The sequence below is a fragment of the Haliotis asinina genome, chromosome 14 (assembly GCF_037392515.1).
Source record: "Haliotis asinina isolate JCU_RB_2024 chromosome 14, JCU_Hal_asi_v2, whole genome shotgun sequence".
In the NCBI taxonomy this organism is placed as follows: Eukaryota; Metazoa; Mollusca; class Gastropoda; order Lepetellida; family Haliotidae; genus Haliotis; species Haliotis asinina.
Window position 1 is genome coordinate 52,402,891 of NC_090293.1, and position 13,535 is coordinate 52,416,425.

Consider the following 13,535-nt stretch of genomic DNA (forward strand, 5'->3'; position numbering starts at 1 on the left):
GACTATAAAAGAGATTAATGGTTGCATGTGTTGGGAATATCAAGTAACACTAATGAATAAACATTTTTAATAAACGTATGCTGGTATTGACAAAAGCACATTCTGATTTGTAAATGCAATGTTCTATTGATTATCATTACATGAGAAGAAAGATTATCAGAAACAGAAGCACAACTCTCGTAACCCACATATAATCCCTGCAGCTACTACACATTAACAAATGATAACCAACATACAGTTATTCCAAAGAAGATATGCAATGGTCGCTTGGATACAAATTTAGAACATAGAATTAACAATAGTTCTGTTAAAGGTGAATACATGCATCAGATAATTTCTTTATCCCTACATTCAAACAAAAGCATTTCAATGCGACATTTATCAAAATGAAATCACTATAAATATTTCACATAAGGCCAAGGAGTTGTTCACTCTGTAATGGTTTGGACACTGTAATGTGTGATAGGCAAACTGAAATGCAAATGAGTTGTGCAACAGGGCAAAACGACCAGTCTTCCCTGATGCGCGAAGCATTTTGCTATATTGCTTAACAAATACATCAATCAAATATTGTTCTATATACGTTTAAATAAAGTCGGAATGTAAAACATTATAGGTTCCGCTAGAATACCACATATGAACGCAGTGTCTACTACCTGAATTAATAACTAGTCTCCTTCATTAGTGACGTAACACACATTTTGGTATTGTCTGGTTTATGCACGTTATTAACGAAGGTAATTTATCTACGCATGTGTAGTGAGTAGTCAATTCACTGTAACAAAGTTGTGTGTTTTAGCAAATGTTCTGTGTTTAAGTAGCAATATAAGTAATATATAGTTAGATAGCAATATAAGTAATATATGGTTAGATAGCAATATAAGTAATATATAGTTAGATAGCAATATAAGTAATATATAGTCAGACAGCAATCTAGGTAACCGTTATAATCATACGTAAAACACATAGCCGAAGATCAACGTTTTGATGTCTCATTGCCATGCTTTCAAGTTTTCTATAATAATCTCTGCCAAACCGTGATTGACACTGAATTCAGAAAGCTGACAGAAGCTATGTACTCCTAACATTTCCGGGTACACGGTCCGGATCCGGGTAAGTACATACGGGTACTCGAATCCATTCTTCCCACCCGCCCCTGCCCTAACCTCAAATACACTCAGAATACAGTCAGAACGTCCCGAATGCTCTTTAAACGAGCAATGACGTCTTCAGAACACCGCCGAATCGCATAAAAACGTGACCGCTTTTCACCTAAACGTCAGATAGCATTTGAGAGTCGCATTCTCACAAACCTTAAAATATTGTTTATTTTGGCATTGTCTTCCAAATGCAGTTCGAATTTTGGAATTATTATTTTTCTGGTTGATTCTCTTTCATTCCTGTCAATTCGAAATAACCGTGAAGGAGGCACAAGGATTGGGGTTCGTTGTTCAGCCAGCTGTAGCATCCAGCAACATCTCTGTCTGTCTCTTTGTACAGATGGCATTAAACATTGGAATACAGAACAGTACATGGGTATGTCTGAGAGTCGAACCACAGTTTGGTAATACCGATGCCATATTTTGACAGACTGCTTCTTTAGTTTTCACACTGACATACTGTGACATGCTGTGACATACTGTGACATGCAGTGACATGCCAGCTGACACGTGTTTTGTTCACACAATATAAAATATGAGCAAATATATATACAGGAAATGTTACTTGTGCAGAGGGAAAGACCCGTATTCCGCGTGTGTCTGTTCACGTGATAATGTGTCGCTCTGACCTTAACAACGTACAGTGTTCCAGATGACTTGGCGCTTAAAGGAAGTTGTGATCGATTGATTGTGCATGTACAGGAAATTTTTGTCTGTGACTGGCTCATAGATATTTACAGACGCCCATCCACACGAGTCAGCTGTGATATGAGTAATCGTTAAATACACACACACATACACACACACACACACACACACACACACACACACACACACATGAAACGTCTATCAACTTTATCTGTTGTGATACAAGTGACCTCTCTCTCTCTCTCTCTCTCTCTCTCACCACACACACATACACACACACACACACACACACATGAAACGTCTATCAACTTTATCTGTTGTGATACAAGTGACCTCTCTCTCTCTCTCTCTCTCTCTCTCTCTCTCTCTCTCTCTCTCTCACCACACACACACACATGAAACGTGTATCAACCTATCTGTTGTGATACAAGTGACCTTTCTCTTTCTCTCTCTCTCTGTGTGTATGTGTGTGCTCTCTCTCTCTTTTCTCTCTCTCTCTCTCTCTCTCTCTCTCACACACACACACACACACACAGAGCAAGCAAACATTAAATTAAAACGACAAAAACAGTTTACGTGAATAGTTGAGATGAAACGATCTATTTGTGAATAAATAATGATATAATCAGAATCTGCCAGGCCGGCCGTGATTCAGTGCGTGAGAGTGCTTCAGTGCGTGAGAGTGCTTTGTACAGTGTTCTACTTAAAGGAATGTGTGTTCAGATAGTGAATGTGGTGGAGAGACCAAAATGATGCATTTCCGAAACCGTAAGTGAAACCCAAGAGGGAGGAAATTGAGTTTTACGCCGCGTTTAGCAATATTCCAGCAATATCACTGCGGGGACGAAAACATTACGCATTATACCCAGATGAAAATCGAACCTGGATCTTCAGTGTGACAACCAAATACTTTAACCACTGAGACCCAAAGAAACGACAAGAAATGTAAGTTGTAAATTAGACACAGGAGCCACCCCTACTGTTGCCCTTGAGAATACATTAGAAGCCATACTTACGATGTAAGCTGCTTCCTGCCTCTGCCGTCATATTGATGATGTCAGAATACAAATGCCTCAGGATTTTCATAACCTTTCGCTCACTAAAAGATTCGTTTATACATTTCATAGCACTGGAGAACGAGTCAGAATGTAGAGTGGCGTTCAAGGCCTGGAATGCTCTCATCAACTTAGTCTTCTGATCTTCAGGGGTGAGTGTGGCGTTGGCCCTGACACAGTCCTTCGTGAGTACCCCTTGCATCCTCACCCCCGCCGCCAACGCTGACACGATGTCTTTCACACTGGGAATCCTGTACGCTTTCATGCCTTTCCCATTGAATGAAGTCTGGCAGATGATGTTGTTTATGATGTCCAACAGTGTCTGTACCTGTCCTGTAAATGGCTGCAGGCATTTCTCGGCAGCGTCGATATCAGCTGATGTCAGGTTTGCTAACAGTCCAACTGGGGATGAAAACAAACATCCTTGTCAAAAGTTATCCTTGCGTGGGAGAGGGAAATGGCTAGGGGTTGGGTATGCAGGGATTGTAAACTGCTCATTTATACAACAACTCAAATCTGTATCACCGAGATTACCCACCACTTCCACCAGCACAGGGGAACTGTGAAGCTGTGAGACGCCAACATAACCACTTTAGTGTATTTGTAACTAATGCTACCAACTTCCTCTGGACGTGGCTATTTCTAAACCAAGAATGGTGTCAGATATTTGAATGCCCAGTAATCTTCTTGTAACGCAATATACCGTCTGACGTTAGCTCCAACAAAGCAGCACACCACCCGGTCTACCAAGACAACCATATTCGGTTTGTGCATTTGGGGACTCAATGATAAACTGCCACATTCACAGCTCGAAAAATACTTCGGTAGATGCTAATTACCAGTACCAGGATGAAACCGAGTGAGGAATATAATCTTACCTATATCAAATTCACAGAAGCGTCCCATGAAACCCGGCATGCAGTAACAGGTTTCGGAGTCAAACAAACACGAACCTCCATTTAGACACTTGCTGCAATTACTTGGACCTGAACAGAAAGCCAACATCTTAACAAACTTGTAAACAACATTAAATTTCGATGCAAACTTAAAAGCTATGATGTGCTACAGATTTGTAGAAGTCTTAGTGATTGTATTTTAAAACTGTTTCTCTCTAAAATCTAATGTCATCTATGTCGGATTCTTGGACTAGTCTGTGCTAGACGTAAATAAATTATCTTTCACGTTTAGGCTGAGTTGTTTTGGGGCAATATAAACGTTTAGATCATGCGAAAGCATAATGAGGTGAAAGGAAAAAGAACTCGTAGTTGTCGGCATGTTGGCTTGTCATCCGAATGGCCTGTGTCCTTTAAAGTTATTTTTCACTTTACACAAAAGAAATTTGTTTCTGATGAACACTGGGTCTCTTTTATACTGACGTTTTAAAATTATGTTTTAATCCCCGCATGGGTTAATTTGGCAAGCTCATTGATGTCCCAGGCGTAATATGCACTGAGAAAGTTACATTCAGTACCTATGAATAATTAGTATCGTGAAAAAAAGGTTTTGGATTCCTAACCATATGAGAGAATTCTCCCTAGCCCTACGTCTCAAAGGGTGATCCCCACATACTTACTCCGCATGTACATGTTGCACATGGCGCCTGTCCAGGGGTAGGAACACATGCAGCCACTGAACGTTCCGTTCTTGAAGACACATGAAGCTCCGTTGTGGCACTTGTCGCACATTGCTGCCAATGATGGGAAACCCATTAATCAAACGTCAACCGTGTCACCAATTCTCCATCGTATATGACAAAACAATTAAAACAGTATTAACAAACGTAGATTGTATAATTGCCGAAGGTGACTGGCATTGGACGTTGTATCATTAAACAATAGCATTAAACTTAACAAAAAATCAAAACAAAACAACTACTCGGAGGCATTTTCAATAACAGATGGTATTTACAACAGGGCCAGTATACCAGATTCATGCAACTAACTTATCTATCCGTCAGTTATTGTAGTTATGTTTCAGTGTATTTGTATTTAGAACTATTACCGTAAACGTCGAATGTTCCATTGCGACATCGCCTCCCCCAGGTGTCACTGTAGCACGTGCACATGTTGGTACCGTTACACCACCCAGCAAAGCAGTCTGTGTCGTTCCTGCAGTAGCCTCCCTGGTCTGGCGAAATGACTACTATTAGTATCTATAGTCACTCCTTGAGTTTCTGGATTTTTGCTGACATTTTTGTGATGATTACGCCACAGTCATAACTGTACAATGACATTGACAAACCACAATTAACACATTATACATTTTGGAAATATCTCAGTATTTTGTTCCAAAATTGACATAATGAGTCGACTTTGTTTCGAAACTACGAATTCTCACGCACGGTAGCCAAGAGGGCCACGGTTATTGACTTTACCTCTTTGGTCTAACTCTTTCCTGGAATGTATTAAGCATTCGTGTTATTTTACGGACTAAGTGTAAACTGTCCTTTTCACGATCTGCAGGAGTGTATCTTTCTTGCAAAGATACAGCTTCTGCAAGTCAACTTTGACAATATACTGTATTGGAATGTAAAATTGAGAGAACGAATATAGAGTTTAAACAATTACCTTTATCTAATAGTTCATCGGCAAGGTCATGTATTCTGAAGGCGAGACGAGACAAGAACTTCTTCATTTCTTCAGCAACGTCAACAGGATATCTAAAGGCACCACTGGTCTCCACGCATACCTTAGCAGTCTCCAGTGCAATGAAGAAGTCGTTCTTGAAGGCCTCGGTCACGGAGGCTATCTTAGTTTTGGCTTCATCAAGAGTGTCAGTCGTTGTCAACCCCCCACAATCTGCATTCGTGGCATCACTAAAATCCATAGTAGACGCTTCTTTGCTGTCAAGAAGTCTAATTGCACTGTACACTTTCTCATCTTTCAGTTTAAGTTTGAATCTGCAGATGATTGGGTTGAGGATGGTCAGCTGATTTCGAATCATGTTTTTCAGACCTGTAACGCATCCATCAAGAACGGCGGCTTCGGTGTCGGTCAGGGGTGGCTGGGCAGCTGTCGCTGGAAAGGAAAAGGATGATATGTATTCTCTGGCTGCGCTGGAAAATGTGACAAAATTGACTGCTTGTGGAGTGGAGTGGAGTATGAATATTAGACATCCCCTGTCACACTGGTACAGTCAGAGTGAGTGAGTTTGGTTTTATGTCGCCTTAAGCAATATTTCAGCAATATCACGTCGGGGAGACCACATACTGTACCCATGAGGTACCCACCCCAGTATGGTCAGAGTGAGTGAGTAACTTTCCACTGCTAGTGGATATTATGCACTTGTATTGATGGTATCTGGGGTTAAACAAAGTATACGTACTCTGGTACTTCGCGATGTTGCAACGTCTGCCGGTGTAGTCATCGTCGCACACGCACTTGAGGAGGGTGCAGTTGCCTTTCCCACACTCACTGTTGTCACTGCAGATCGCCCCACCAGGACCTGAAAAATATATGTTTAAATTTACCCGTAAGGAAAGTAAACTCGACGTCCTAATGATCATAACAAGTAATGAAGGATCCCGAAATTACTCCACAGTGTCGACAGTGATTCTGCTAAGATCACATTAACACAATAGTTCGAGGTGTTGGACTTCGAGATTTAAGTTACTATTTTTTGTTTGGCATTCCCGATACTGTTCTAGTATGCTAATGCTTGGCACAGTAATCTTCTTGCTAAAACGAAAGCTCCTCAAGCTGATGAATTCATTTCTAGGAATACTGCGTGACGTCGTTTAATGGTGAACTCCGCTGTGGTAATGTTGAAATATTGGAGCAAGGAAAAGCTTCAATCTCTCAAGAATACAATACGTTCATCAAAACAGTGCGTGTAATGTCTGTAAGTTAAAATATAATATAAGAGTTCATCCTTGAATGTCTTGTAAACTGAAAATTCATGCTTTGTCAATCAAAGGCTTTAAGTCACCATAACGGCCTCTGGACGACATAGGTGATTTGACGGCCAAATTATTGTGGGAGATTTGTTTACGGTAACATTTTAACACCAACACAAAATATCGACCATTCCACATCAGATGCTATCATTACAAACACGAGCTTGCGTGTCTGCAGAGCTGAGTTATTTGCAGAGGTTTAGTTGGAATTGGGAACAGAACACGCAGTGTTAGGCGTAAAAGGTTAAACTTAGCATTACATTGAAAACAAACAGAATATTGATCAAAATTCAGATGAGTCTCCAAGAACAGGTCATAAATATATTAACCACTAAACCACTTGACAAACTACAGATGGCGTCACTTGAGATTTACGAAGAGAGATACCTTTGAGTTAACATCAAGTGATTTTAAAGAGAAAATATTTCAGAACGGGTGCTACGAGTTGAAATGACGAATCTAACATCGCGAGTAGAGACAATGATTTACAAATGGAGATTTCGGTTAGATTTTTCTCGGAAAGCCATACTGTTGCAGAGTCACCTACATGTAATAAGATTCCGTTCTGGGAAAGAACAATTATGTTCTTGATATACTTTTGATCGTCTTGAGTTAACATTGTTAAGGACATTTCGTTTATTCCACATGCTGTTATACATTTCAATACAGCTGTCAGTCATACATGTACCATTTTCCACACGCAATTCATATTGTAGTTATAGCTTTAATTGACAAAGTATTCGGCCATGCAAGTCATCACGTCAAGGAATCAGGTGTCCTGCTCTTCGATGTGCCATTGTAGTCTCTTTATCTCTCCATTGGAGTATATTGCTATACATATGCTAATATCTAGACTGTTAGTCTGTATACTGTTATTTCGACATCACAGATATTTACGGTCACGAACATGATACGCTTGGATAATTGGATTATCTTGTCGTAAAAGAAATTAAATTATGTTTGTATAACCGACTAAAGAATTTGGATTTAATCTTTATTTCTTCTTTATAGTGAGTTAGTTTCCTGTCGTCATAATGTTCAACTTACATTAATAATAACCAATTCTACCGCGTCTTTTCCACACACTCGCGCATGCTCAAAACGCTAACACATGATTACCCCGGATAACTCACGCTGTATCTTAGGCGCTAGTGGGTTATTAGTCACAGGAGTTGTCCCCCTGGATACCCACGTTCTGCTGGGTTAACAGACGCAATTTTGAACAAATTCACTTGCCTAAGGTGAGACCATACGTATCACATGTGTTTCGTTGTGGGGCAGGACCTAAGTCCTAGAATCTCTCAGGAGTAAAGCTGCCAAACAGGGTCACCTATCGAAGAACGTAGCTTCACTTCATTTGTGAGCTGAGCGCTCTGCACAGGACCTACTTCAGATTAAACGTATTATTATACATGGCTAAGGTATTCGAGGTGTCATTGAATGGTTGCTTCTCTAACATTCTCAAGCAAAATTTTTAAAATTCGATTTAGGAGTTTGTTCAAAGGTTATAAACTTTTCGTTGATATTTCACTTGGTGTAGGAAATACCGGTTTAAACTCACTAGTATGTCTCAAGACAAACCTCCGATATGTAGTCACGTTAGATTCAGTCGACAGAAATATATGGGCTCTAAATTTAAAAACATCTGGGTTTTTTTCTTTTGGTAATGGCCTTGTTTGGGAAGGTTCAATGTAGGTCAGACTGAGTGGTTCTTAAATGCATTTATGAAAGGTTAAAGATTGTCATACACAAACATATTATGCGGAGATGTCGAGTTGCTCAAAACTAAAGATATGTTCACTTTTCCTTGACATTAGAGCCTTTCTTGTTTGTTGTAAAAGTAAAACAGACTTCTCGTAACCCAGAATGAATGAAGTTTCGGTGTGAACTAGTTTACCATTTAATATAATAAGAGACATAGAATTAAAATTTCCAGAAAGTCCTGATTTATCATTAAATGTGTAAAGAAAACAGAAATGGATAAACGCAATATTTTTTAGTCTTGAGAGGTAAGATGATGGTTTATAACTGCCGAAGTGAGATTACAAACACCACTGTGCTGTTCAGATGAAGGTATCAAGGGACTCGCGTGGAATACCTTCGATGTAAAGTAGAGATCGAACGACAACTTGACATATATGGTGTAGAAAGGTGTCGGTGTCAAGGAACACACACAGATAATATATGACTTTTCAGGAAGGGTTTCGAGAATATCTTGAGGTAAGTGTACTGATTGTATAGATAGATTAAAACGACACCCTGAGATAAGAGATCGGATTAATATAATCGGGATATTATAGTTAGTGTAAATCAGAACAGATGATGTCGGAAATCAGTACAGTTGATGTCGTAAACTAACATAGTTGATGTCGTAAATCGGTGAGTACGTCTTAAAACTACACTCACTCCTAAATAGTATGGTTGATGTCGACGTATATCAATAGAGATGCAACACGGACCGGATGGTGTTACCAAAGGACGAAATCACGCTTAAAAGATAATGCCTCAAATAGCTGAATCATTTCTAGGAATAACTGAAATAGTAACCGTGAATGTTTTAAAACTTTATTCCGTTTGTTTTTTGTTTGTTGGTTAGAAATGAATATCGTTAATGCGTAGCACGGATTTAGCAAGGTAGCTTAGTTTATATAAAAACAAGAACTTCTTCTAGCGAATCCCGGATTCATTTGTTAACACGGGTGCATTTGAAAGTGACAAAAAGAGAGGATACGAAACGAAAATTGAAGTGATACTTCGAGAGAAATCAGGGTGGACGCGTTAAGTTCAATGATGACGAGCAATCGCGCGTCCAAGTAAATATTTAATGTTGTCTGCTTAAGTTCAACTGTATCTTCAACCCAGATATTGCAAAACCATGTTCATTCACTCCAGTTCACGTGCCAGGTTTTCATCACGTAATTCCAGATACTAGATAGATTTAATCACTTCCGACTTGCGGAATTGTGGAACATTGTAATTTCAGAACACCTTGGCTCCACCGGAAATTGGAACAGGAGACGAACGAATTTCCCACACAAAAGGTCCGCAAGGACAATCTAAATGTATAAAGGTACAAGCGCGTTGATCGTTATTTATAACAGGTGTTTTAATGTCTAATTTTCGGAGGGCACTGGAGTAGCCTATTTGTTAAAGCGTTCGCCCGTCAAAGATCAGGGTTCGATTTCCCGTATAGGTGCAATGCGTGAAACCCATTTCTGGTGTGCTCTGGGGTGATTTGGCTGGAATATGGCTAGAGGCGGCATGAAACTAGACTCATTCTACTTCTGACACTACTTTGGACGGGCACATTGGACAGTCATGACCTTCCATGTTTTGAATGTTAGTACAACATGATGTTTGACGGGATCACTATCAAATTTGCTAAAAGAATTCTAAATACAGCAGTATTACTAATTACATATATATGTATCTTCTTTGTGATGCATGTTATCATGTAATCCTAAAGTTTTATATACATTTAGGGTAGTGTTTGTTAATCCACAGCATCAGTCACACGATGCACCAAACATCATTTTATAAATGAAACACATTTGAAAAGGGAACTAATGAACCATGACAACGAATGCTGAAAGCCTTATATCCACACATAACAAACACGTTCACACGTATAAGCTTCTAGTGGGATCATGGACGCTGTCTAACAAAGACCATCTACAATATCGAACGTCTACGGTTCTCAAGGTGAACTATACGACAGGCTGAAATGTTCGTCAGTTGTGGAGGTCTGTTTACATATTTCCACTGGACTATAGATTGTTTCTCATCAGCGTTATTAAAGGCGGACTAAGTGTTAATATATGGAAATTGGAAATATGTCTCTCCACATAGTGGCAGTCAGATAGCTTTGTGAAATGCATGCCCTTATTCGTATGTCTATCTATGACTAGTAAGTTAGCTAGTTAGTTAGCAAGTTAGCTAGTATCTTATTTGTTTAATATATTTTATTACCTTCAGGCCGTCGATACCAACACAAGAAGAGTTCAGTTCTTTCATTCTAGAAGGTATTCACCTTCAACTTTGAGTTTTCTTAACCTTCACCTCACTTGTAATACTTAATTATGTGATCATTTTCAGACGTAGAAAGAATTCCTCTAAGGATAATAAAGTATTGTCATTGCTATTGTCACATACAAACATTGTCTTGTTTAGTACATGTGTATTGTGTAAAGAAGTTCAAATTGCGTGGGAGTGTTCAAAGGATGAATGATAGCTGAGCGCCGGATAAGTATTCAAGTGAGTGACGCCATTGATTAGGAATATTCCAGCAGTATCGGGACGGAGAACGCCAGAGGTGGCCTTTACATGTGTGGAATCGAACCCGAGTCTTCGACCTGAGGAGCGAACGCTTTAACCTCTTGGCTACCCGATAATCCCAGTAATTATGAATGATGGACAAGTGCCCACATAAAAACCCTTCACGAATAATTAGACTCACTTTCATTGGTGATATCTGCAATCGTGGTGTTCAGCAACTCCATGAAACTGTCATACGCCATCATCAACGTCTTCATCTTCATGTCCTCCTCCGCCAGACCGGCATCTTTAGCACATTGCACGGCTGTCTCCAGCAAGGTCATCACATTCCAGCTATTCAAATCAGTTTGAACACTCATTAACTCTCTGATCTCCTGTTGAGAGACAACCCCATCTTCTTTTGAGTCACACCCTTTTGTGAACTTATCAGAGACGTCGGTCAGAGTTTTGCCACTCAAGATGTCTTCGACAGACGGAGGAACGAAGCTGCTCCGAGTCTTGGATGGAAATCTGCAAGCAACGGGGTCTATCTTGTCTGTATATAGACTTAGAACTTTGTTCAAAGAAGAAAAACATTCAATGGCCTTGGGGATATCTTGTCCAGAAACCATCTGACTTCCCTGCAGCACCACAAGAACCAACACCAAGGTATCCATTGTGGGACTTCCTGAAAACTGGAGTCCCGCAACTAACTTTTTCCTCACCATGGGAAATGGTAGATGCCAAACAATTATCACTGAACGAGTATTAATCCGTCTAATGTTCTAACAGACTTAACTTAAGAGACGGTGTTTGAGACGAACAAGCATCAACTCTGTCAATCAAAGACTATATTGATTACTCCGGGTCACGTGGTGTTCACATTGAGCTGTCTGCACAAAGTGGTGTTTATTGTGACATCATCTCCGCGTTCGATCGTCCTCCCAGCATCGCCTGACGGGAAACCTTTCTCTTTAATAGAAATCATCGATCGCCTGAGACAATAGATATATGTGTATTCCTAACACATCATTTACTGTTGGGGTCAAGGACCGGTTTCATCCGATGTGGATAGGTGGTCAGTTTATCATCAAAAATTAACGGTAACCATGGAGAGTACCGTCCTGAAAGTCGTACTTTGGAGCATGTGCTATGCTGATGGTTAGACGCTCAAAAAACTATGTTTATGGTATCCTTGGCAACAAACATACGCTTCAGATACCTCTTAGTGCAAATCCAACTGAGATAAAAATTGCTTCTTGTTTTCATTTTTCCCTAGATCTTTCCATGATCGTTATTCCTGAACGCAATGAAAGCATTCCGCCTGGACACAACGAGAAACATTCCAAGTTCAACTGACAAAACACATGTGTCTACCATTTATTCTTGTAGATAACGTTTTTATTAAATGTCGGTAGGAATCAATAAGTAAGGATAAAACACACTACGGCACGTCTTGGACAGGGCTGAATTCGTTGATACAGATGATCTCTTTACTATTTGGTTGATAATATTCCCAGTGGCAGTTACGATATTTGGTTTAACGATTGAAACACAGTGGTGTCGAGAGGTGTCAAAGACATGCATAGACAACTCTGTGTACATCGTCACCTTACAAAAAGCTCGACATTCTTTTAACTGAACTTTGGTTTAATAATTTTTATCTTTAGATAATTCTATAGTTAATGTTTTCAGTAAATATGATACCAGTTAGCATTTGGAACCGTATATCCATAGCGTACGTTGCCACAGCCCTCCCTTTCCGTTAAATACACGTGCTTAAAGCCTTATGAATATGACTTATATTTATTTGCGTTCGATTGTGAAGGGTGTCACCATGATGGCAGATGCACCCTTAGTAATTATCAGTAATTATAAACACATACTCATGGTGCATGGGAGATGGTGTGTACGTGCGTGTGCGTGTGCGTGTGCGTGTGTGTGCTACAATTTTCTATCCACAATTTTCTGGTGACATTACTAACTTGAGGCTATCCACCTTTCATGTGTTCCTCATCTCGACAAATAAGAACTCTGGTGGGCGAAAAAAGATAAATACAACTATTCTTATGAATTAATAAAATTTAGATTACTTGGTATTCGAGTTTAAATTCATTTAGGACATACACAGAAATTGCTTGGCTTCGGAAATAGGAAGAAGGGTGAAGCTGGCCTGCTATTTATGAGTGTGATGTTTATGTAGTTCGAGAAGTGGAGCATGTCGTCCGAAACGACCTCAGTGCATCTGTTATTGACCAATGGTTTCTGGAGGCCGAGGGCTGAGGTTTGTGATACTTGTCCTACGGGACATTTTATATTGACAGGTTGGGTTGGGTTGGATGCTACGTTACATTATTCGGGCCATATAGTGACGAGATTAAAGAATTTTGGTTTTGAAAAAACATATATTCTCATTTCCCCACCATTTAAAAACAGAAGATGTCATAGCATCAAATACAAAAGCAAGCAATTCGTTATTCTCCCTATGAAGCAACAATTTGTGATACAGGTCAACTTCCCTTG

At 39.7% G+C, this 13,535-nt stretch overlaps 1 protein-coding gene across 1 annotated transcript in view; it reads right to left on the reverse strand.

Annotated features, from left to right (window-relative positions):
* Positions 1-11,689, reverse strand: part of LOC137260884 (uncharacterized) — a 36,946-nt gene extending 25,257 nt beyond the window's left edge. The window contains exons 1-6 of the mRNA XM_067798429.1: positions 11,215-11,689; positions 6,188-6,307; positions 5,431-5,880; positions 4,437-4,550; positions 3,742-3,849; positions 2,825-3,265 (exon numbers count right to left, since the gene is read on the reverse strand). Coding sequence (XP_067654530.1) covers positions 2,825-3,265; positions 3,742-3,849; positions 4,437-4,550; positions 5,431-5,880; positions 6,188-6,307; positions 11,215-11,689 — 1,708 coding nt within the window. The remainder of the gene's footprint in view (positions 1-2,824; positions 3,266-3,741; positions 3,850-4,436; positions 4,551-5,430; positions 5,881-6,187; positions 6,308-11,214) is intronic.
* Positions 11,690-13,535: the final 1,846 nt, after the last annotated feature.